At 36.4% G+C, this 27,142-nt stretch overlaps 1 protein-coding gene and 1 non-coding gene across 2 annotated transcripts; both read left to right on the top strand.

The window, feature by feature from the left end:
• Positions 1-2,230: 2,230 nt before the first annotated feature.
• On the top strand, positions 2,231-2,337 carry LOC141716093 (small nucleolar RNA R71). The gene has a single exon (XR_012572822.1). It is a non-coding gene; the product is annotated as a small nucleolar RNA R71 (small nucleolar RNA).
• Positions 2,338-20,900: 18,563 nt separating this feature from the next.
• LOC141714160 (internal alternative NAD(P)H-ubiquinone oxidoreductase A1, mitochondrial-like) lies at positions 20,901-22,890 on the top strand. Its single transcript, XM_074517694.1, has 3 exons — positions 20,901-21,066; positions 21,916-22,525; positions 22,672-22,890. The coding sequence occupies exons 2-3, from the start codon at positions 21,944-21,946 to the stop codon at positions 22,888-22,890; spliced, it is 801 nt and encodes a 266-aa protein (XP_074373795.1). The 5' UTR covers positions 20,901-21,066; positions 21,916-21,943.
• The last annotated feature ends 4,252 nt before the right edge of the window (positions 22,891-27,142 follow it).

The following is a 27,142-nucleotide window of genomic DNA, read 5'->3' as shown; positions in this document are numbered from 1 at the left end:
TAGTCCATATATACCCTCCATCCTGTGACTGTTCGAGTGAGGATGAGCTCATTCTTCTCATTTGCTACCACAGTAATACCTCCTTTCTTAGGTACACATTGCACGGGGCTCTCCCAAGAACTGTCAGAAATAGGATATATGATTCCTGCATCCAGCCACTTTAGAATTTCTTTCTTCACCACTTTTTTCATGATAGGATTAAGTCTTCACTGTTGCTAATAGTCGGCTTGCAGTACGAAGGGCTGATCCCTTTTATATCTGCTATAGTCCATCCGATGGCTGAGTTGAATTCTCTCAAGATCCTCAAAAGCTTGTCCTCATCACTACCTGAAAGGTCAGATGCAATAATAACAGGCAAAGTAGATGCATCACATAAAAAAGCATACCTCAAGTGTTTAGGCAATGTTTTAAGCTCCAAAGTAGGTGCTTCCTCAATAGATGATTTGAGCTTTCCCTCAGCATTCTTGAGATCAGTATTACCAAGAGATTCAAATGGCATGTCTAGATTTCATTTCCAAGGAGAAGCATTTAGATATTGTAGTTGCTCATTGCCTTCCTCATCTTCACTGCCAAATTCCCCCAATAAGGCTTTTTCTAAGGCATCAAACCTTAGCACATGATCAAGTTCTGAAGTTACTTCAAAATCAATCAAATCCACCTTGAAGCACTCCTCATCTTCCATAGGGAATTTCATCGCATTGAATACATTGAATGTCACATCCTGATCTTGCACCCGCATAGTAATTTCACCTTTTTGCACATCAATCAAGGTACGGCCTGTAGCTAAGAAAGGTCTTCCCAAGATTATGGGAATGTTCTTATCTTCCTCGAAATCCAGAATGACAAAGTCTGCAAGAAAGATGAGCTTTTCCACCTTTACTAACACGTCCTCCACGATGCCTCGTGGGTATGTAATAGAACGATCAGCCAATTGTAGAGACATGTATGTGGGCTTCGAATCATGAAAATTCAGCTTTTTAAAGATAGTCAACGATATCATATTGATGCTTGCTCCCAAATTGCAAAGGCACTTGTCGAATGACAACTTGCCAATGATACAAGGAATGGTGAAGCTACCTGGATCATTGAGCTTTGGAGGTAACTTTTATTGCAGCACAACACTGCACTCTTCCGTTAGAGCAACAGTATCAAGATCATCCAGTTTCACCTTCCTTGAAAGAATACCTTTTATGAATTTCGCATAACTAGGCATTTGCTCCAGAGCCTCAACGAAAGGTATGTTGATGTGAAGTTTCTTGAACACCATCAGAAACTTACCGAATTGCTTATCCAACTTTTGTTTTTGCAATCGCTTAGGAAAAGGTGGTGGAGGATAGAGATGTTTCTCCCCTGTATTACCCTCAAGCAGAGTGTGTTCAACAGTAGTCTTCCTTGGTTCCCCCTCTTTCTCCTTTTACTTTTCTTCTTCATCTATAACTTCAGCTTCTCCATCCTTTGCTTTTTCAGCTTCAGCAACTTTTCCAGACCTTAAAGTGACAGCTTTGACTTGCTCCTTAGCTTCCTTCCTGCCTAGCACTTCAGTATCCCTGGGAAGTGTGCTAGGTTGACAATTGAGCAAGGCATTGGCTATTTGACCTACTTGATTCTCCAAGGTCTTGATAGAAACAACCTGACTTTTGCACAATAGCTTTAGCTCCTCGAAATCAGCACTAGAATGTGAAGCAACACCTCCTTGTTAAGGATATGATTGCCTTTGAGCATACTGCTGAGGTTGCTGGAATCCAGGTGGATTAAACTGTTTACTTAAAGCTTGCTGATATGGTTGCTGAACAGCATTCTGATTGTTGCTCCAGCTGAAATTGGGATGATTTCTGTTATTAGGATAATAAGTAGCTGGCGCAGGCTGCTGCGGTCGCTGATAATTGTTGACATACTGAATAGATTCATTAATAAGAGAACACTGATCCGTAGCATGAGAGCCTGCACAGAGCTCACAAACAATAGCTATTTGATTGACTCCATAGTTGGCTAAAGAATCGACCTTTATAGACAGCGCTTGGAGCTGCGCTGTGATAGAATACCTGCTACCTTCCCAGGCATCATCCTTTGAGTTGGGTTTTGATACTCGTTTGCAGCCATAGTTTTAATGAGATTATAGGCCTCGGTATAGATTTTGGCCCACAAGGCGCCTCCAGAAGCTGCATCGAGCATGGGCCGAGATTGGGCCCCCAAACCATTATAGAACCCAGTGATCACCATCCAGTCAGGCATTCCATGATGTGGACACTTTCTCAACATCTCCTTATAGTGCTCCCAAGCTTCGCACATAGATTCTGTTGGTTGTTGCATAAACTGAGTAAGAGCACTCCTCATAGCTGCAGTCTTGGCCATTAGATAGAACTTCACCAGAAACTTTTACGCAAGATCTTCCCAAGTAGTGATGGACCCATCTGGTAAAGAATGTAACCAGTCCTTAGCTTTATCCCTAAGAGAGAATGGGAAATGCCTCAGCTTGATAGCCTCATCAGTGACACCATTATATTTGAAAGTACTGCAGATCTCAACAAAATTCCTGATATGCATGTTGGGATCTTCAGTCACAGCACCTCCGAAAGAAACGAAATTCTGTACCATCTGAATAGTGCCCGGCTTAATTTCGAAAGTATTGGCCTGAATAGTCGGATGAATAATGCTTGACTAAATGTCATGAATTTTAGGCCGAGAAAAGTCCATAAGAGCTGGATCTGTTGGAACTATACGATCACCCATGATTACCGGTTCTTTCTTTTTACTCTGTTTATCCGAATCTTCAAAATCTATCTTCTCCGGAATGTCAAGAACTGAATCTGTCTCCTCAGCCATATCTAGAGTCCTCTTGCGAGTGCGAGAACGTGTTTGTATAAACACTCGCTAGAGTACCTGAAACACAACCGAAAACAGTAAGTAACAAGTCTTAATCAATGAGTCCTAATGGCCACTGATGACAAGTACATAAACTAAACAAATTAACACCGAGTCCCCAGCTGCGGCGCCAAAAACTTGTTAGGCACAAAACATGCGCTAATAATTCATGCAAGTATATGTGTTCGCAAGTAATATAGAATAATTTCTAGTTCAGTCCCACAGAGACTCTGATTAATTATATTTAATTAACACTTACTCACAATGTATCATTACTCTTCAATGTCAAGACAATAACACTTAAGGTTGATTAACTAATTATGAACTACGAGAATTAAACACTTAAATTAACACTTGAATTAACAATATTAAACACACATGAGATCATAACTTCATTACTACTTCATTCAATAGTTATTGTTATTACCCTTAGCATGTAACAGTGATGATATTAATCGAACAACACGAAACTGATAAAAGCCAACTTTCATTGCACAAGTACCATTCTACCAAGCATTCACAATTAAGATAGAAGTTGAATAGGCATCAATGATGTTGAGACCCTATATGTCTACAGAATTTGACAACATAACGCTTTAAGCACAAGTTATTCCTTATGATTACACAGGGCAAGTAAAACGGTTAGAGTTACCCACTAATCATGCATACAATACATGAACCTATGCTAGCATGGCAAATTCTAAATCTCAAGATTCATTGTCGCTTCACAAGGGATTAACAGGCTATCTTATATGTTCGCGACGTACATAAGACGAATAAGCACAACCTATGCTAGATATCATACAATCATCACATACCAAGGTATTAACCAATTAACTAAAAAAATCCATAGTAAATCCGCTACGACCCCGTGATCACGATTAGCCCATGATAGAACTCATCGTCACCATGGGTTTATATGAAAATATGATAGTAACACAATGATATAAACTAATAACAATACTTAATAAAAATAGAGTACGTCATAAGAGTATTAAGGTTCAAAGTAAAGAAAACTAACATCCACTGTTACAATGAATTAAAATAATAACAAGATAACGTATGTTTCCACTTCTTCGTTGTTGCGTGCTAAAAAGGGTCTTCTTAATCTTTTCTCCTTGTTACTTGCTCCTTGCTTGTTACTTGTTGTTGTGAAAACATCTCCCAAGATTACTTATATTAGAGTCCACAAGAAACAGTAGTCTCAGAAGCCCAATAGAAGTTGAATTATAAAAATCCAGAATCTAAAATTCTGACCCCAGGCGGCCGCCTCCAATCCCACGCGGGCGCCTGCTCTCCAGGCGGTCGCCTGCAAGCTCCAGGCGGGCGCCTGCACACTTTCTGGAAAAATCCTCTTCTTTTCTTCTGATTTTGTTGAATTCTTCGCACAACTCCCTGCAATTGATTTCAAGTACTTCCCTAGGCTTATTATGATGAAATCTTCCTAATTACGCAAGTTATACCCTGAAGTTGGAGAACGTAAGATACTTGGACCAAAGTTGGTGCAACAAACAAAAGGAGTTGTTTAGACCAGGATTCCTGACCCCGTACACCAAGAATCCTAGTCCTTTAGACTAGGAATCCTAAATTACGGGTTACAAGCCTTTTAATGGCCATAACTTTTTGCTCATTATTCCGATTTGAGCAAATAATATACCGAATCGAAGCTTATTACGAGCTCTAACTCATGATGGCATCTTGATATTTTTTTGTGTTCCTTGATCCCTCAATTTGGACAGAAAGTGGCCTATACGAGCCTTCAATCAACGTGGCCTCTATGAGCCTTATTTCTAGTTAGTCCAACCAGGTGAGTTGTCCTATTTAGATTCTCAACTAGATTAGGCCTTGAGTTTAAGGTATATTGAGCCTGAGTACCTTATTTTCTCAAAATGTCTCCAAGTTTGTGGGATCCTTGTCCCAAATATGTTCATGTTTAAGGATGACTCTTCGAAAATAGGTATTGTCTTTTTTTCTGCCCAACTCAAGATGCCTTGATCTTTCCGAGGACTAAGTCTCTCTATTGAAGAAATCTTTCTTTTTCTCTTATATTATAGCCATCGAAACTTGTTTCAGATGCTCAACAATCCCGGTGTTGGCTTCAGTGAATCTAAAGTATGTGTCATGTCTTCCTTGTTCTCCCCGGGCTCAAAGAGCTCAACCTTTGGAGTTGTTTGAGTGATTCTAATGGCATGACAACCTCAGATTTATCAGCCAATAAGAATGGAATAACTCATATCATTTCTTTGAAAGGGGCATGTCTGTCTAGTCAATTCTCGAGTATTCGTCCCTCTTTCAGTCTATCAAGGATTACCCGACTTCCTGTGGAGTAGGTTTTACTATTGCTCTTCTCACATCATTGATGTTGTACTGTCTTTTATCACCCATCACTAGGATTCATGGGAGTTCACACCTTTACATCGCACTTTTCTACGGGAAATGTATCACTTGGATTTTGGTTATACAACTAAGGGTTTTAGCCTCAATCTTCTTTGTGCAGGATCTACCTCTGGGCACTGGCTTGCCCCCCGAGCGTATCCCACGATTCTCTTCACGTACTTCTTTTAAGACCAATTCTGTTTTTCAGGGGTTCGGGCATTTCAAGTGAGGAATCACGAACTATTCCTTACATAAAGTCTTTGCAATCAAATTGAAACTCCAAATCTTTTCCAGCATTTTTCATGCTCCCATGGCATCGTTGGGTCACCGAGTAGTTTCCGACTGAGTCACCTAGGCAATAAGTCCTCACACATATCGGTGTTATCAGCTTTGTATTAGTTTTTGGGTCTTTGAGACTTAGAAGTAAAACTTCCCGTATAATTTTGTATCTCTTGAGTCACGGCACTTATGCCTTATTTCCTCAGGATGTAGAATTCATCAAATTCAGTCATGACTTCACAAGTCTCTCATATCTTGTTGACGAATCTATTGATTCTAAAACTCCAGCCTTTTGGTCGACTTATCTTTAATTTAGATAGCCTGGTTAAACAGTATTTCGGTCAGGACTCAGTCTCCTTTCGAGATGAATTCTGCTCGACTACTTTTTTTTTGGTGTCAGCCCTGCCCCCGGGTGCTGCTCATGGATGAACTTCTTTCGAGGTTAGTTCCGCTTCTAGGATCCCAGGTATTCTGAGTATGGAATCACAAATAATTTCTTACGTAACACCTCTCAACCAGAGCGTACCTAGGCGCTTTTCCAATGGCTTTCATGCCTCATATGCATTGGGCAACCACTAGTTTCTAGGTAAACCTTCATAAAATTAACCCAACAAATTTCCACACCTACTAATGGTATCAACTTGGAATCCATGCTTCAGGTTCCAAAATTTATAAATCTCTATCATTGAATATGCAAACTCAAATAAGTCATTATCCTTCATGATTTCCTCCACTAGGATGTAACTTTACGTAACATCCATTGAATTTATTCACGGCTTCGCATGCCTCTTTCATACTTTATTTCGAATTCCTCATTTACTTGAGAAATCACCAACACCGAGTCTCCATAGACTTTGAGGTTTTCAACCCTCAAGGTTCGAGCTAAACCAAGTCTGACCATCGAGGCCTTATTTTCAACTTCATCATTCGTTATTGAGAAATCCGATGTCGAGGTTAACTTTATCATTAATCCGTCATGAATTTGCAACACTCACTTTTGTTTTGAATGTTCCATTAAAGTAGAGAACCAAATAGTACTTCAGTATGATATCTTTATCTTGTCCTACTTGTTTCTTTGCCCTCATAGGGTATCTCATCCTGCCCCTCGACTTCTTGGTTGTCAATAGGACATTCAACCATAAAGTCGGTCAAATCTTGAACCTTAAATAATGTACATGTTTATACTAAATTTTTCAGGCACGGTTATCCACTTAAACCACCTTCCACCAGCCTCAGGGCTATGCATTGTGCCCCCCGGGGCTAGTTTTCACATTTAGAAATACAGTTTAACTTATTCATGTTGTGGTCATGGCTAACGCGAGCTTCTCAATACTAGAGTTATTCACATAATTTTTCAATGTCTCGACATGTGGGTTGCTGAACCTCCATGTCTTTTCTCACAGCAATTACACAATTGAGTTTTCCATGTATAAATTTAGTACTTCTTCCGGTGTTCCGATTTTCCGCTTCTTCAATTTCTTAAAGATTACATGGCTTTCATCAATCCATAAAGGGTCCTTTACTTTCTTCATTACCATGAAGAAGGAAAAATTCTTATCACTGGGTTCGGAGATGAACCTCTCCTAAATCGCACTCTTTAGTTTCTATATGTTCTTAATGAAAGATGAGGGTTCCCTAACCAGGAATCTTATCAACATGGCCTTGATTCCCCACTCAGAGATGTGGCCCAAAAATTTATAGATCCTACCTCGAAGGCACACCTTGTAGGATTTAACATTACCTTGTGGTTCATCAGCACTTCAAATTCCTCTCGGAGGTGTCTCATGTATTCTGCCTTGTCTAGGATCTTAATTTCATTATACCATGGACTCTCATGGTCTTTCAATAGAGATGCTCAAATAATTTTACTTTCTAAACTTTGTAAGTGGCCTCTAGTTTCTCAAAATAAAAGCAGCAAAAGATATATAATATTACAAAGTTAATGAGGAGTGGTACCTTAGAGATGTCGTCCTTATAATTAGCTTACTATTTTGTTGTTTCTCGCCTGCCAAGGGCAAGAATTTCCTCTTCATTTTCCTCACTGTACTCCGGTTACAAGCGGATAAGAATCGTATCTAGTGTTGAATTTCCTCATTGCTCGTCAAACTTTCGGAATTCCATGTCTTCTTTTGGGAAGACCTGCCCCCCGACTCAATCGGTCCTTTAATCATGGAAACATATCATAAAAGGCAAGTTGGGAATTAGCGAGTCCCATTTTCCAAGAATCTTTCAGAGTTTTATATTATAGTGTGACGATCATCGGGTCTTCATGGAGGAATTTCATCCCTTCCGAATCAGAATCATCAAAGTTAGTTACAATTTCCATTGTCGCTCCTTACGGTGTACTACCTTTCGGGCGCAAGCTTTCATTAAGTTTCTTGAAGTCCCAGCGATTATTAGTCTTCTAAAGATCATATTGATAATCGGCCCTTGGGCTGCTTATTTTCCTGGAGTATCTTGATCTCCCCTCTTATTCTTCATAATCTTTCATTCTTATTATTTCTCCACCATTTTGGTGAACCTCTTCAGTATCCCTCCTGGGATTTATAACTCAATTGTATTCCTTAGCTAATGGCAATTGTCGATCTCCTCTATGTGAAATCTTGGATATAAATTCTTGTTCCTCTTTTTAGGGTTGGTGCGTAGTGGCATCTGAAAGAGATATGTCCTAAGTCCAATCATGTATGAGGATTTAGGAATAACTTTTATGTAATCTGTTTTGATTTCATTGATATTAATAAAAGACTTGTTTTGTTTTATTGCGGGCTCTATCTATTTAAATGTTTAAATAAGATATACCACAGTTTAGAGTAAATCTTTTTATGGATTGTGATGAGATCATAATAATGAGACCTAAAAGATGATAACTCTAAACTTAAATAGTTCCTGGTCGTAAGATTAATAACTGGTAATTAATAATCCACAAAGATCGGTACATACTATGCTTGCTTCATTATGAAGGATGTCTGTTCTCATAGACATTTGTGTGGTGACACTATAGCTAGTATGTAGGTGCTTATTATAGAATAAGTTCACTGAACATGACTCACACAGCTGAACAACTGATGGAGTTCACTCACGTGTCAGCAATTGTTCACATAGTGATAGTTGTACAAGTATCCTTAGACTTGAGGTCATCATAGTCATCTTGTGTACACTGAACTATGCTTTGGTTTAGTTCTTAGTCTCAAGGGACAATTATAAGGGCTCTACTGGGTATAGGAATTTGTACACGAAGATAGTGTATGATCAATAAAGGATCTACCCCTTCCAATGTAGGAAGAGAATGTTCAATGCTGATCCACTTATGTTAGTTCAGGAATCTCTGGCCAGAGTGAATGAAATTAGAAATGAGTTTCTAATTTACATTAAATAGAACTAAACATAGTGAATGGGAAAGCAAGTGATTAAATAAGATAGGCTTGACACAAGTTCCATGCCTTGTATTTAATCGTGATATTGCAGGGTAGAAGGAATTAATTGTACGGTAACTACTCACTGAATAGGTTCTTGGTATTCTAAGCAGTGAATTCGTATTATCCGGATAGTCGCGATATGCTGAGAAGTATCCCTCACGATGTAGAATAAATATGATTAATTAATTAATTATTTTTAATGAATTAGAGAATTTATATAAATAATGATAAAATAATTTTATTATTATTTATTTCTACTACCGGCTTAATATTGAACTACAGGGTCACACCATAAAAGAGAATGATTTAATGGTGGAGGAATTAATTAATAATGGCTGATAATTATTTATTTATGAAATAAATAATTAATTGGAAAATTTAATAATTGATTAAATGAGATTTAATTGATTATAAATTAATTAAGAAAAGGTTCTTAATATTATTAATTAAGAATTTAATTTTTGGAAATTAAATCAAGTGAGAGAATTATTTCTAAAGAGTTTAGAAAAAGGATTAATAATTAAAAGGTGTTTTAATTATTAGTGAGAATAATAAAGGGTTAATAATAATAATATTTTATGGGAAAATTTTCAGCAGAAAATTTTGCCTATAAATATACTATTATAGACCCTATTTTTGCCTCAACCAAAAAGATATACAAAACCCTAATTCTCTCCATCTCCTCCTTCATTACATCGTTTTCTTGGTGGATACCGGTGGAGTGCTTCACACTTGAGGAGCAGCTGCTAAGGATCTCCGTTCATCATTTTTGGATCACCATTAAAGACCTCCATCTTTCCATTAACGTAAAGCTTCTTAAGGTAAACATACTGAACTACGAATTAAATATTATTTTTTGCATGGATCCTGCGGAGGGTTTCGGTTTTTTTTTAAGATTTAAATTTACATTTTCGCTACCTTTATGTGCTAAAAACCCTTCAATGGCATCAGAGCTACTTGCGAAAAGTTTTTAATTCGTTTATGTTTTTAACTGTTTTCGATAAATGAGCATATACGTGATTCGCCATGATTTGATGTTGATATAATATGCTTATATATGTATGGTTTTGAATATATGATATTTATGTGAGTTGTATAATCATAAGATGATTATGTAATCTGTATATATACAGATATATACATGATTTATGTTTGTTCTAATTATGAGAATCATATTAGATACGGATTCTGAATTGGTTGCTGCAGATTTGCTGAAATCTGGGTCTGGTGTCCGATTTACGCAAACAAATACCCTATTCCATAGGTAAACGAGCGTCTGAACAAAAATGATAGGAAAAGCTATCAACGACTCGTCTCTAAGGCATTTGACGTCGTTTACCGCCCGTAAACAGTGATTCTTGTTTTTCTGATTTGATTCTGATTTTTGTCATATTTTCTTTTTATGATTAGATCATGGATAATATGATATGTTAAGATCAGATTATGTGTTTTAACATGCTTTTATGTGTTGTATGAGCATGGTGGATGGTTATGGCCTTTCGACCTTAGTGTAATGGTTTTGGTTTTGGTTTTAAATACGACTTGCATGTCGTCAATCTTTGTAATCATAAATCTCGAATGTAACTCGAGTTATTCTTGTAAGTTCATTATATTAGTTTTACTTTCAATCATGTAATGTAATTGAAGACTCAAGAAGGCTATCCAATGGAGGTGATACAAAGAAGAAGACGAGGCATACAAGAAGTCTAAACAAAGAAGAAGACTTATGTAATAATTAGTTGTATTTATTTCCATCACCATATTAGTTTGACCTTGATCTTTATCATGAGCTTGATAAAGATCACATAGGATGGGGCCATAACCAAACACATTTACTTTATTACACTTTACATTTACTTGTTTATTTAATTTTATATATGATATATATGCCTATATTTACCATGCGATGATAGATTTAGGTGAACTTAAATCAATATAAGGCGTGCTCTAGAAAATCTAGAATATGAATCGTTTCTTGCCTTAACAATAAATATTATGAATACGATCATGAGATTCTTGTGTTTATGAAACACGTAATTGAATATGAATTTTCAATATTGAGAGAAATGATGATTCTGTCAACAACAGATTTCTATCTGTAAGAAAGGGTTATTAAGTGACGCCTCTTGACAATGCTCCACCCGATCTGGGAATCATCTGATTATCGATTATTGATTTAAAATATTTAATTTAAAAGGAAGAATCTCTTTATAATATGATTATGATTGTAACGTAATATAATCCCTCTAAAATTAAATAATATTAAGTAGTAATTGGCCAATGACACAACGGGCTTGTGTCGGTCATAGCCTTCCAACATGGTAGAAAGTGGTTCTTATTTTTAATCATTGTCGTTTCGTGCTACAGCCGAGGGCTTTGATTTTGAAATAAAAAATACTTGTCTATTACATAGAGATGTGTACATTGAATTAGAATCTAAAGGTCGGTACGTGCTACAGCCGTGGGCCGTTGGAGACTGATTCAATTGTACGAAATGTTGGGTTAGACTTGACTTAGAATATTGAGTTTGTCGTGCCACAGCCGTGACTCAATTATTCAAGAGGCTAAACTTATATTAAGGAATAACATAAGATGTAATTGACAAGAGTTGTCTGCCTATTGAACATCACATGACGTTTCGTGCCACAGCCGAGGTTGTGTGATGGAATGTAGGATCCCTATTCCCACTAGCATTATGAATGCTTAATTTTCACTTAGGGGTTGAAAAAAATTAGAAAAACTAGTGGGAGACACTTATGAATAAAGACCTGATTCATATAGCGTTTTGAAATGAAATTGAATATTTGCTAAGTGTTGTTATGTGTTTATCATTTACAGATTTACTATATTCGTCATGTCTTCTGCACTATCACTCTGGAGCATACTAGATGCTCAGAAGTTGACTGGTCCTAATTTAGCTGTTTTTTTCACTGTAACAAGATGGGGCACTGGAAGAGGAAATGCAAGGTTTACCTTGCAGAATTGAAGAAGAAGGGTAGTGAGACTATCGCTTCTGATTCAGGCATGTTCATGATCGAAGTTAATATGTCACTAGGTCAAATTTCTACTTGGGTATTAGATACCGCCTGTGGTTCTAGAATTTGCAATTCGTTGCAAGGACTAAAGGGAAGTAGGACTCTTAAAAAAGATGAGGTGATTCTACGTATAGGCAATGGAGCAAGGGTTGCGGCCATATCTGTAGGATCATTTAGTTTACATATGCCTACGGGAAAGACTATTATTTTGAATAATTGTTATTACGTTCCCTCTATTGTGAGGAATATTGTTTCTATTCCTATGTTGGATGTGGATGGTTTTTCATTTATTATTAAGAATAATGAATGTTCTATCCTTAGAGATAATGTTCTTTTTGGACGTGGCATTTTAAATAATGGTCTGTATGTATGTGACATAGAGCATGATTTACTTCAGATTGAACAAACTAATAAAAGAAAACGAGATGATGAAAATCTGACCTATTTATGGCACCGTAGGCTAGGTCATATTAGTGAAAATAGACTGCGGACATTGCATAAGGAAGGGTTACTTGACCCCTTTAATTTTGAATCATATCCTACATGCGAGTCTTGTCTATTGGGTAAAATGACCAAATCTCCATTTAGTGGACATGGAGAGAGGGCTGCAGATTTGCTAGGATTGGTACACACAGATGTATGTGGACCAATGTCTACGCAAGCCATGGGTGGATTTTCGTACTTCATTACTTTCATAGATGATAGATCTAGATTCGGATATATGTATTTGATGAAACACAAGTCTGAAGCCTTTGAAAAGTTCAAAGAATATAAACATGAAGTGGAGAAATAAACCAAACACAGTATTATAACTCTTCGATCAGATCGAGGTGCTGAATACTTGAATGGAGAGTTTCTATATTATCTCAAAGAAAATGGTATAGTCTCCCAGTGGACTCCTCCATATACTCCGCAGTTAAATGGGGTATCTGAAAGGAGAAATCGAACTTTGTTAGACATGGTTCGGTCCATGATGAGCTATGCGAATCTTCCAGTATTCCTATGGGGTTATGCATTGGAAACCTCAGCATATTTACTGAATAAGGTGCCTTCCAAATCTGTTCCTCAAACACCATATGAGATATGGAAAGAAAGGAAACCGAGTCTTAAACACGTTAAGATTTGGGGATGTCCAGCTTATGTCAAGAAAGTTGACCTAGATAAGCTGGAATCTCGATACGTAAAATGTAATTTTGTGGGATATCCTAAAGAGACTTTGGGGTATTACTTTTACCCTGATCATCGGGTGTTTGTCTCCAGACATGCTACCTTCTTGGAAAAGGAGTTTATCCTTGAAGGAAACAGTGGGAGCAAAATTGAACTTGATGAAGTTCAAGAAGCACAAACTACTACGGATCAAGTGGAAACACCTATTCAGACTAAACAACCTTCTGTGGAACAGCCCATTCGTAGGACAGGGAGAGTGTCTCGCCAACCTGAGAGGTATTATGGCCTTGTCATTGAGAATGACAATGAGTTGTCAATCATTGATGATGATGACCCTGTGACCTATAATGAGGCTATGAGTAGTGTTGACTCAGAGAAATGGCATAGTGCCATGAATTCTGAAATGGAATCTATGTATACCAACCAACTATGGACTCTAGTTGAGGCGCCTGAAGGTGTTAAGCCTATTGGGTGCAAGTGGGTATACAAAAGAAAGATTGGAGCAGATGGCCAGGTGGAGACCTATAAGGCCAGGCTCGTGGCAAAAGGATTTAAACAAAGGCAAGGGATTGACTTTGATGAAACTTTTTCGCCTGTAGCCCTGTTAAAATCAATTCGGATTTTGCTTGCGATTGCCGCTTACTACGACTATGAGATCTAGCAGATGGACGTGAAAACGGCCTTCCTCAATGGGGAACTTGAGGAGGAAGTGTATATGACACAGCCAGAGGGCTTTCTTTCCAAGGGAAATGAACACCTAGTGTGTAAGCTGCTGCGAACCATATATGGTTTAAGGCAAGCTTCTCGTAAATGGAACATCCGTTTTGATGAGACAATCAAAGAGTTTGGTTTAATCAAAAACATAGATGAACCATGTGTCTACAAGAAGGTTAGTGGGAGCGCGGTAACATTTCTTGTATTGTATGTGGATGACATACTTCTTATAAGAAATGATATACCGATACTACAATCAGTCAAAGTATGTCTATGAAAGAACTTTACCATGAAGGACTTGGGAGAAGCATCCTACATTCTCGGTATGAAGATCTATAGAGATAGATCTAGAAGAATGATAGGTCTTACCCAGGGTACATACATCCAGAAAGTGCTTAAAAGGTTTAGCATGAAAAACTCCAAAAGAGGTCTCATACCGATGAGCCATGGAGTGTCCCTTTCCGAAAAAATGTCTCCTAAGACACCTGAGGAAAGAGAGCCTATGAGTAAGATTCCTTATGCTTCAGTAATATGATCTATCATGTACGCGATGTTGTGTACAAGGCCTGATGTTGCTTATTCAATTAGTGTGACGAGCAGATATCAGTCCAATCCAGGTGAAGACCACTGGAAAGCAGTGAAAAACATCCTTAAGTACTTGCGAAGGACTCAGGACATTTTTCTTGTTTTTGGTGGTGAATCTGAGTTGAAAATAGAGGAGATGTCAACATCGAGAGAGTTGACACACATAACAACGTAGCAGACCCACTCACAAAGCCACTTTCTCAGAGTCACTTTGATCGTCATAAAGACAAGATGGGTATTAGATACCAGAGTGATTGGCTTTAGTACAAGTGGGAGATTGAAAGAGATATGTCCTAATTCCAATCATGTATGAGGATTTAGGAATAACTTTTATGCAATCTGTTTTGATTTCATTGATATTAATAAAAGACTTGTTTTGTTTTTATTGCGGGCTCTATCTATTTAAATGTTTAAATAAGATATACCACAGTTTAGAGTAAAGCTTTTATTGGATTGTGATGAGATCATAATAATGACACCTAAAAGATGATAACTCTAAACTTAAATAGTTCCTGGTCGTAGGATTACTAACTGGTAATTAATAATCCGCAAAGATCGGTACATACTATGCTTGCTTCATTATGAAGGATGTCTGTTCTCATAGACATTTGTGTGGTGACACTATAGCTAGTATGTAGGTGCTTATTATAGAATAAGTTCACTGAACATGACTCACACAGCTGAACAACTGATGGAGTTCACTCACGTGTCAGCAATTGTTCACATAGTGATAGTTGTACAAGTATCCTTAGACTTGAGGTCATCATAGTCATCTTGTGTACACTGAACTATGCTTTGGTTTAGTTCTTAGTCTCAAGGGACAATTATAAGGGCTCTACTGGGTATAGGAATTTGTACACGAAGATAGTGTATGATCAATAAAGGATCTACCCCTTCCAATATAGGAAGAGAATGTTCAACGCTGATCCATTTATGTTAGTTCAGGAATCTCTGGCCAGAGTGAATGAAATTAGAAATGAGTTTCTAATTTACATTAAATAGAACTAAGCATAGTGAATGGAAAAGTAAGTGATTAAATAAGATAGGCTTGACACAAGTTCCATGCCTTGTATTTAATCGTGATATTGCAGGGTAGAAGGAATTAATTGTACGGTAACTACTCACTGAATAGGTTCTTGGTATTCTAAGCAGTGAATTCGTATTATCCGGATAGTCGCGATATGCTGAGAAGTATCCTTCACGATGTAGAATAAATATGATCAATTAATTAATCATATTTAATGAATTAGAGAATTTATATAAATAATGATAAAATAGTTTTATTATTATTTATTTCTACTACCGGCTTAATATTGAACCTACAGGGTCACACCATAAAAGAGAATGATTTAATGGTGGAGGAATTAATTAATAATGGCTGATAATTATTTATTTATGAAAGAAATAATTAATTGGCAAATTTAATAGTTGATTAAATGAGATTTAATTGATTATAAATTAATTAAGAAAAGGTTCTTAATATTATTAATTAAGAATTTAATTTTTGGAAATTAAATCAAGTGAGAGAATTATTTCTAAAGAGTTTAGAAAAAGGATTAATAATTAAAAGGTGTTTTAATTATTAGTGAGAATAATAAAGGGTCAATAATAATAATATTTTATGGGAAAATTTTCAGCTGAAAATTTTGCCTATAAATATACTATTATAGACCCTATTTTTGCCTCAACCAAAAAGATTTACAAAACCCTAATTCTCTCCATCTCCTCCTCCTTCATTACATTGTTTTCTTGGTGGATACCGGTGGAGTGCTTCACACTTGAGGAGCAGCTGCTAAGGATATCCGTTCATCGTTTTTGGATCGCCATTAAAGACCTCCATCTTTCCATTAACGTAAAGCTTCTTAAGGTAAACATACTGAACTACGAATTAAATATTATTTTTCGCATGGATCCTGCGGAGGGTTTCGATTTTTTTTAAGATTTAAATTTACGTTTTCGCTGCATTTATGTGCTTAAAAACCTTTCAATGGCATCAGAGCTACTTGCGAAATGTTTTTAATTCGTTTATGTGCTAAAAACCCTTCAATGGCATCAAAGCTACTTGCTAAAATCCTTTTTCATGTTATTAATTTTCACCTCCCCGCTGTTGCAACCTATGTCTGTTTTTCGTATTGGTTTGGGCCAATGATAACTTAAGGTTATCATCCCAGGCTCCTTGTTGGACTATCACTGACATCCTATTACTTAAGTATATGTTGATCATGGGTTTTCTTTGAATCAGTCTAGGTCAAACAAGGATTCTTTTTATCCTCATTTCATGTTCTTGGGGGATGCAAAATAGCTCATACAGTTTTGCACCATTATCGAGTCAGGCCCCCAGGGGTTTGGGAAAACGTCATGCACTTTATAAAATCGTTCATCGTCTGTTGTACTAGAGAGTTTGAAAACTTTCTTACGTGGTTATCTGGATTACTGGATCCATCATATGCCCAGATTGGGGTACCTTTAGCTTCTTTGAAATATAAATATTTGTAGTTTCTCTCGTGGAGAGATACGTGGGATAATTCAGACCTTCAAAGGGCATCAAATCTTTGGGAATGATCCTTGGAACTTCCGTCTTCTTTTATGGAAGACCGTCCGAACCAACTATATCGGGTAATCGACCCTCGGGGTCCAGGCTTTCCAAATTTTGCAAGTAGTCGAGTTTGTTGTTCCCTTTTTAGGTTTCTTTTCCTCCATTAAATCACGAGTTTGATGAGACAAAAATCCGATCTTCATCATCCTAAGCTTTCAGTCCTTGAGGCCCTCGAGGCTTGGGACATCTTTCTTTGGTCGGTCACTTCATGTACGTCACCTTCTTGGAGTGGCATCCTTATCACTTCAGATTTCATCATCCTCTGTACAGGGACTGGAATAATCACAAATTCGGTCATTGATGGGTTTCAATCCTTGAACATAAGGGGTGTACAGCCTTTGCAAGGTTGATGTTAAATTCTGCTTTCTTGGTCATAATCTTTAAATCCATATCTTGGATCATCCATGGTTTGGGAAAGGAGAACATTGGTAGAGCTAAGGTCTCAACTACCATCTGAAATTGGGGATTCAACCCTTAAACTTAAGGATTCTATCTTCTGAACTTGGGGATCTTAAATCGTCCCTTCGGATTAAGATCAGGATTTTGCATAACGCACCTCTAAACTTGTTAAATCTTGTTGATGTGCTCCTCATGACCTCGAATTCTTTTTTGCAATGATTTGAGGAATCACCCTTTCGTGCCCTCGAGACTGAGAAAATATGCCGACAACGGGCTCTTTGATTGGTCGTCTCTTTCTTAGCTTGGTCTTCTAACCAGATTAACGATCATTGTCTTAGATATTGGGACAAAAGAAATCTCTGACTCATTTACGAATGGGGCTCAGCCCTTGCAAATACCGGAATTATACTCCTTATGCGGTCGACGCCGAAGTTTACTTTAATCAGGTGGGTTAGCTTCCTCCTAGAAGAAAACATAATTGTTAACATTTGAAATACGATTGGGGATTCATCCCATGGTTTTTTACTCCTTGAGATTGGGTATCGGTCCTTTGAATCAGGGTTCGGGTAAAAAGAAATCCCATAATTATGGGACCGAATTCTTGATTTTGTGATTGAGAGTTGTGGTACTCCAATGATGGAAGCGACAACTTGAGTTGTGGCTGGTAGATCTCGATTGCTTCATGATTTCAGATCTTTTTGGGGTTTTCGGATGTGTGCTTTATGAGCATGGATCCTCTTCTTTATGATTTGGGAATTCATCCTTTCACGTCTTCGGGGATAAAAACACCCTTTGACAACAGGTTCCTCAATCGGCTGCACCCTTCTTGGGGTGATCTCCTCTTCATATGAACGATCACTATCCTCGATATGGGGATCGTAGAAATCGTAACTTCTTCCTTCAATAAGGTTTAGCCCTTACAAATACTGATGTTCGTACTCCTCATGTACTCGGTCTTGCGTTCTTCCTAAAAATTTTACATCCCGTAAGGTGGGTGATCATTCACCCTTGAGGCAAGCACAATTATTAACATCTGAAATTCAGGTGCTTATTAGTGAGAGTACCATCTATAGTTTGGGACTCTTCCCTTGATTCTTCATCCCCTAGAGTTGGAGACCATTCTTTGGATCAGTAGTTAGGTAATAGGGATCTCCATCCCTAAGAGATTAGTTCCTCGGATATTGAGGTTTGACTGTGGTGAAATCTCAACAATGGATGCGACATTGCGTATTTTAGCAGGTGGTTTCTCGGTGCTTCTTCGTGCTTTCATGGTTGTCGTCTTCTTCCCATAAACGGCGCCAAATGTTATGGATAAAAAACATGTATTTATTTAATGCGGGTATTTAATATTAGGGTTTGATAAGTTTTGAGTTTTAATGGCTACACTTGTGTTTCGTGGCTTGAATATGCCCTCACAAGATGCCTACGTACTTTAGCGTACGCCAAGGATCAAGCCAAAACGTAGTTCTTGGTGATGCATGCCCTCATGGCTATGGCAGCGAGAGCTCACCAAGGACATAGTGACTTTCATATCCTTCAAGGACTAAGTCTAAAATGTCGTTCCAGGTAATGGCCTCGTGGCTTGTAGGATGCCTTCGTGATTTTATGATGCTTAAAGTTATCTTCCAAACCGTGGTTTAATAGTGGTGACATATGGAGCTCTTGTCCAAAATGTTCTGCTGAAGCTGAAGGGGTAAGACCCTTTATATAGAAATTGAGAGTCTGAGAATTAGGGTAGAATTGGGAGACTTGATGGGTAAGTCTCCACCTCAGATTGGACTTTGGAGTCCTAGAAAGCAGGAATTAGTTTCCTTCTGAATTTGGGTCACTTGGAGGCTACTTCTTGTAAAAGTAGTTACTTATTTGAACACATTTATTGGGTTGTTTAATTATCCCCTTTATTAATTACGAATTTAATAAATAGTTAGGGTTTTGGGCCTCATTAATTGGGCATTCCCCTTTGACCAAATCAGGTCTAATTAATGCGATATTAACTCCGTAATTAGGGTTATTTTTATTCCCTATCAATATTCGATATGATCCAACGGGGTACCAATATTCCGTAAGTATAAATAGCTCTTATTGGTATTTTATTTTGTACTGTTAAACACAATTAAACAGTAAAATTATATAATTTTCAGAGAAAACCCCTAGAATTCAAGGTGTTTTTCGTAATCAAACATACAAATGGAAGCGTTAGCGAACTCCTATTCGGACGTGTGAGTAACCAAAATGAAGCTTGTGAAGAGTACTATCAAGTTCTATAACTTATTTCACTGAGAATCAATAGGTATTTTTCTGTAATTTTATTTATTTTCGAATTAATTTGGATTAAATTATGATTTTTTTATTTTGATGTTGTTTGTAATGCCCACCAGACCCGGGGTATAAGTCTGAGGGTTACTAGCTAATCACCAAACCTGTACAATCTGATTAACAAATAATAAAAAAAAATGAATCTAAACCTCTTTAACACTAACCACGATCTTTTTAGGTTGAATTATGAAAACAAGAACCACTAACTACTTTATTACAAACCAAATTCAAAATCTTACAAACTCTCTTTATTACAAACCATTGTCTAACCAGTTTTAAACTAATTTCATCTTTTATTCAAACACACACACTAACTATCTACACTCCACCTATTCGGGTAACTCAAAGCTTTCTTCCTGGATTGGGATCAACACCTTGGGTATGAGAGGATCCCGAGACTTGACCCGCTTCTTTACCACTCGAGTCCTGATGGGTTTCATATTCCTTCTTAACTGAAAACAATAAGGTGAATAATAATAAAAAGGGTGAGCCAAAAATTGCTCAACAAGTATGCAAAATATAAACAGTGTTAAAGCAGTATAAATGAATCGGTAACCTGGAACAACTAGAAATAGTGCCTATGACATCACCCCTTTAACATCGGTTAGAAATGTCACTGATGTTAAAAGCAGTTTTAACATCGGTCGCTTTAAAACTGATGTTAAAGGTGTTGTAAGACATCAGTATCTTAACCAACCTATGTCTATAATCGTTTTTATAAAAAAAAAAAAGGCCCGCTTCTTTCTTTCCCCCGTTAATACACCAAAAAATTCCCCCCTTAACCAAAAATTTTATTCTCGGTTTCCCCTAACCAAAACCATTCCCCCATCTCTCTCATTCTCTCCTCTCTCTCTCTCTCATTCTCTCTTCTCTCTTCTCTTTTCTCTGTCACTGTCTTGTCTCTCGTCTCTCTTCTCTCTCATCTCCCACTGTCTCTTTTCTCACTCACTCTCTCTAACCTAAAACCCCTATTTTGTACAAACCTATTTATATGAATTAAACTCGATTAATTCATAAATCAAGCTCGATTGGTGCTGAAGAGCCTTGAAAGAATCTGGACTTCTCGATTAGTGTGAGAAAAATATATTTCTTTCGAATTTATTTTCAAATTTTATGTTTTGATTTTAATCGAGTTTGTCTACGAGTCGGTCTCTGGAGCTTTGTTAATATAATTGAGAATGAATATGGACCCCAGGAAAAAGAATTTGGTGCTCCTGGTAAAGCTTATACGAAATGGGCAGCTGAGATGGCTTTGGGTTTGGGCACTGGAGTTCCATGGGTCTGGGCACTGTGTAAGCAAGATGATGCCCCTGATCCTGTTGTAAGTGTTTCGTGATGTTGGTGTTATGTTCTCCCTTTTCGGGATTTACATTTAATAATGTCTAGTGTAGCGTATTAAAGTGTTTTTCTAATATTTAACCTTGTTTTGCTTATCATTTATAGATTAATGCTTGCAATGGTTTTTATTGTGATTACTTCTCTCCCAACAAAGCATATAAGCCAAAGATGTAGAGTATATTTTTATATTTTTGTACGTGTGTTATGCATTTGCTAATCCTGAATATTTATTTAGTTTTTTTTAATTTATTGTTTCTTGGTATTGTTCTGTAATTATTAAAAAGTCTGATACTCATTCCCATTCCCCGATTCTCATTCTCATCAAAATCCAAGACGCGCTTAACAGTTGTATGATTTCACTGATATAATTGGTTTATAATGCTAGGAGCACACACCAAATATTGTCCTCTCCTACCCGATATTTTGTTAATGTATTAGTTTCTTTAGTTATGATTTGCCTAACTGGTAATAAAAAATAGAGTTATCATAATTATTTCTATGTTTCTATCAAGTTAAGATATTGCTCTTGGTGTTGCCATCAGTTGATGAACATAGCCAAGTTTATCTTGTTTTTTACTTTGGTCCTAAAAACAACCGTTGTCTTGCCTTGCTTGAGTTTGTTGTGACTAGTTTGGATTGTAGCTCTATATATTTTAACCTCTTGTCCTTAGCTCATATTCTAATGGAGAAACTTATGGACTTGTATTCCTATATTAGACTGTGCTGCAATAAAGCGTTTTGCATTCGTTTAAAATTACGTAAGTATTAAGTATTTTCCTTTTTAGTTCTACTTCAAGAAAATCTAAACAGCTAAACTAGCACTAAATTGCAGATCTTTTGCTACGAGCTAACAGAAAGATATGGCATTGGCAAGAATCGCAAGGAATGGTTTGAGATGGTTTGGTTCTGTTGGAAGTTATGCAAGTCACAGTGATACCACCTATGAGGGATTATCAACTTGTAGTTATTCGGGGAAATCTGTTGGAAATGTTATACCAGGCCGCAATTTGTCATACCTTACAAGCATCAAGAAGGTTGATCAAACTACTTTTGGGAGCAGAGGAATAAGTGTGACCCCTCATTACCAGTTTGCTCAAGCAGGGAGTTTTGTGGAGGAATCTGATTCAGAATACGATTACAAAAACTATCCTAATTTAGAAGCAACAAAGGCAGGTGAAAAGCCTAGAGTAGTTGTCCTTGGAACTGGATGGGCAGGATGTAGATTTCTAAAAGGGACCGATACCAAAATTTATGATATTGTTTGCATATCTCCAAGGAACCACATGGTTTTTACTCCTCTGCTTGCATCAACTTGTGTTGGAACCTTAGAATTCCGATCTGTAGCTGAGCCAGTTTCTCGAATACAATCTGTGCTGGCCAAGAATCCTAAATCCTACTTCTATCTGGAAACATGCACATATGTAGACATGGAAAAACATGAAGTGAGTAGCTATAACTATACTTCGTTAACCAAAAACATTTTACAGGAACTTCATAATTATATGCTACTAGCTACGCTGCGATATCTTAATACTTTAAGATTTCTGTTTCTATGTTTTATTGATGGCTAGTTGTTTCTCCAAACCAGGTGTTTTGTGAAACAACTGCTGATGTTGGACTCCCAGATAAGCCTTACCGCTTCAAAGTTTCATACGACAAGCTTGTTATTGCTGCAGGATCTGAACCCTCGACTTTTGGTATAAAGGGAGTAAAGGAACACGCACATTTCCTTTGTGAAGTAAATAACGCCCAAGAAATAAGGAAGAAGCCTCTATTGAACCTAATGCTCTCACAAAATCCAGGTTAATATTTTACTTCGAGAGTCATGATATGCAAGATTGCAATAATATTTATCTGTTTGTTTTTTACAGTAGTTAAGTATGTGACGAGGGGTTTGCCAGATTTAGTAATTTATACTCCTTTCCTTCCAACATTAGTAGTAGTTCTTACTGTTAAACTGCTTCTTATTATGATTAGTAGCCATAACTTGTATAATTCAGCAAATGTTCATTCCGTTACATAACATAACTTGGGTTCATTTCCTTATGGCAAGAATGTCAAGGCAATGCTGGCTAGTGGATTAGTTTAAATAATGTAACAGAAGCAAACACATCAACATGTATATCAAAAAAGATGTGCCACTATAACAAATAGTTTGAGATTTATATCACACAAAAGTAATACTCCTAGTTAACCAATGTAATACTCCTACTTTCAACGCTTCAGTTGGAAATCATCCAATAGCTCTGGATATGAACACCATAAGTAAAGGTCAAATATGGATAAATGGGAAAATCATTGATATTTTATGATGAATCCTTACTCTGAGCGAAACATTTTATAAGGAGTGATATGTGGGTGTAGTGGTTCAGGTGCAGAAAGCATCATGGAGCCTCTCTCTGTTGTGCCATTAAATGATGAATTGCAACAAGTCTGTATTGAAGGATGAGGCAGAAGTGCTGCTAAGGATAATCGAGAAGGTTTTCCTTTTTTTAGTTATTTTAATTTCTTATGGGTGGGATACACTTGAATTGCATTTTATCTAAACAAGTCATTGTCATTGTTTTTCACCTTTAATTAATTTTGTAGACATAAAAAATTAGATAAATGCTCGGGCAACTTATAGTCTTTCATTTAGAGGCACATGTCCGGATCTATTTTTTCCCAATGATAAAAGTGTGAAAGACTTATCAGGAGATGGAATTGCACAAGCATCACACCCCACTCAAATGAAATGGAATTTGTATCTTCCAAAAGCTTTTTATCCTTTACTTCTTCAAAGCATCGGCAGAATTTGCAAAAAGCCACAAAAGAGGTCAATGATGCTAAAGCTATAAGTTGCACACCCGGATGCTGGATGGGCATATAAGGTGCTTTTTTATTATTTTTTTGCTAAATAGATGTATTCCTTTTACTATCATAGTCTACAGTCTTGTAAAAAATTTAAAAAAAGATGGTTCAGCATCTTGGATCAACTTATCTCTTTTATTTCTTGCTAATGTTTTTTGGTGAGTTGGGGGGATAGTGGTGGGGATTCTTGCTACATTTCCTTGTTTTAAATTTGTTATATCATGGCAAACTATGTCATTTTCCCACCAACATAACTTTCTGTACCCCATTAAAGTGTTAGAAATAGTTTACAATTTTATTGTATTTTTGTGAGTACCATTGCCATCTCGGCACGAGTAGACTAGAAGTTGTAGGTGGAGATGCTTGCTACTTTTCCTTGTTTTATATTTTATATTATGGAAAAAATATCAGTATTCGACTACCATGACTTTCTGTACCCCATTTAATTGTTAGAAATAGTTTAAAATTTTCTTGCATTTATTTGAATATCAATTGTCATTAGGCAAGCATATAGCAGAAAATGTATAGAAAATCTATGCACAAGTGGTATCTTTATTGCAGTAGTTGATAAAATAAAATCATGTTCATGTTGTAAGCAATGTCGCTTAGTTGACTGCTTATGCTTTCTAAAGAGTGAACATTTGTACTTGCAATTATAATAAGCTGTCTACAGAAGTTATGACATGATGCAACATTATGTTACTATACAGTAATAGGTCATTGTTGTGTTGGCACTAAACAAGACTTTTATGAAATGATAGGTAAGCAAGGACGAAGTTTCTTTCTAAATTGGAGGCGATGATCCTTATGATGATAACGTGATTTTAAGAAATTTATACCACTCTAACCTAAATCTTCTATTAGTAACAGAAGGATCTGAGGGTTGCAAATACTATACAAAGGTATTCTTACCGGTTACATAGTAGTTATATATTTCTAAATTAGCCTACTAGCATGCATGATTATATATAACTTATCTTTAAACATTTTGTTCAGGAATTCAAGGGCAGAGTTTCTGGTTTGAAAGTAAAGGCTGTGGACACAACTGGTGCAGGTGATGCTTTTGTTGGTGCGATACTGAAAAGCTTAGCTTCTGACTGGAATTTGTACATGGTAAACATGCTGATTAATACACAAGTAACTTTTGTGATTAATACACAGGTGATGTTTGGTTGTAGATATATGGTTGTTAGTTGATTGTTGGACATCGGAATGGTTAGATGTTGGTTGTCGGAGAATGTCGTTGGATTTTGGTTGTAGATACGGAAGTTAATTTAATCTATTTCCGGTTGTTTGTTGGATGTTGATTTAGTATTTTTTTGATTTTGTCTGGGTTTATGCACAAAAGCACGGGCTAATTTATTTTAAAAAAGAACTCAAACATCGGTGCTTGTTATAAAACTGATGTGAAGCAACTAAAAACACATCACCTGCTTAAACTAAAAACGATGTCTAAACCAACAAAACAAATCGAATTATAGGAATGAAAATGATGTCTAAAATGTTAAAACACATCTCTTTTTGCAAGTATATAAAAGTAAATCAAAAGAAAACTGATGTCTTCCAGAATAATGTACATCAGTTTAACTTACGCAACCAATGTTAAAGAAGAAGTTTCATATCGCTTCCTCAAGTAAAACTAATGTTATAAGTTATGTTTAACGTCGGTTTAGTAAATAAACCGATGTAAAATAAAGAGTAAGACATCAGTTTTTTTAAGAATATGAAGTCTATTAGTTAAAAAATTCTTCCCTGTTATATGTTTATAGTGCTTTTTAACCTCCTAAATACTATTTTTCATAATCTAGTTTTAACATGTTAGTAGAAAAAGGGCTAATTATACATCTGTTTGCTAAGAAAACCGATGTCTATGTAAATTTTTAACATCGGCTAAAAACCGATGATAAAGACCCCTACCTTTCTCTACACATGCGAAGACAGCGGTTTGAAAAAAAAAAGACATCGGTTTATAACCGATGTCTAAGGGCATTTTTCTAGTAGTGTGGGTATATCTGCAAAGATATAACCCCACGAGAATAGAAAGAAGGCCATTACTGGCGAGTACAAACGAACTAAACTGGACACAAGTTCGCATCTATACCCTGATGATCAGCCAGGATACAGTGCAGATCTATATACCACTATATAGATCCCGTCGGGCACCCAGGCACTATGGCCCATCTCAAGGATCCAGTTATGTCCCGGTCCTTAGGATTAAGTAAACTTAATCCCCAAAAGTACCACTATCCAGTCCATGGAGTAGCAACCGGAACAATCAGTATGCTTTGATATATTTTAATCACCAAAATATATCAATATTTGTGAGTAACAATTGGAATATGAACAATGAATTCAAATAAAAAGTAGAAATCAAGAATCGAAATGAAATATGAACAAGGGAATCAAAAGAGTGCAAGCGTGATAAGAATCTGATAAAATATCACTATTCTAAAATTAGAATAGGGGAAAAACTTGCCTTCTGCGTGACTCACTATAATTATGTCACCTTCGTCTATCACCGACTCAACCTGCCTTGTTGGCTTAGCTTCTGTTAGAGAAATAGACTGGTTTAGTCATTTCGTACTTCAATTACGTCTTGAACCGACTTCACATTGTTCCTATTGTCTACCCATGCGCTTATGACTAACTCGTATATTATATATTAACAAGTAAGACTCGATTAACCACATAATACACATAAGCACAAAATTATTTTTATAATTAAAATAATTTTTAGAATCAAAATGGACTCGCTGATCGTTCAATTGATCATTATCTGACTCGTTTCCTATTTTTCAGAATTTTTCGGACTCGTATCGGCACACAATTCGACTGATAATCAAAAAAATAACAAATTCAACTAAATTTTAGAAGAAATTAGGCTTTAATATTATTTTTAATGAAAATAATTCATTTTTCTGAGTCTAAGGGCTTTCGTTTTGCTCGAATCGGACTAACGTCTAATTAATATCAATTAAATACAGATTAATCAGTTTATTATTCAATATAAATAATTATTACTAATTTTTAAACCCCAAAATAATTTTTAAATAATTGTTTAAGAAAAATCAGAACTAAAAATGATTTTTCTATAACTTTTGGAATTAAAATGAATGTATTATGATTTATTGAATATTATTTGATTAATTATCAAAATAATTAATCATTTTTAAATAATTAATAATTATTAAATAAATAATAAATAAATA

The sequence above is a fragment of the Apium graveolens genome, chromosome 3 (genome assembly GCF_009905375.1).
Source record: "Apium graveolens cultivar Ventura chromosome 3, ASM990537v1, whole genome shotgun sequence".
NCBI lineage: Eukaryota > Viridiplantae > Streptophyta > Magnoliopsida > Apiales > Apiaceae > Apium > Apium graveolens.
Note: the sequence above shows the minus strand (reverse complement) of the source record. Positions and strands in the feature narration are given on the sequence as shown.

Bases quoted from the DNA above. Each gene is read 5' to 3' on its own strand.
- LOC141714160 (XM_074517694.1), top strand. From the start codon at position 21,944: ATGGCATTGGCAAGAATCGCAAGGAATGGTTTGAGATGGTTTGGTTCT. The intron at 22,526-22,671 runs GTGAGTAGCTAT...TCTCCAAACCAG, and splicing joins TAGACATGGAAAAACATGAA to GTGTTTTGTGAAACAACTGC.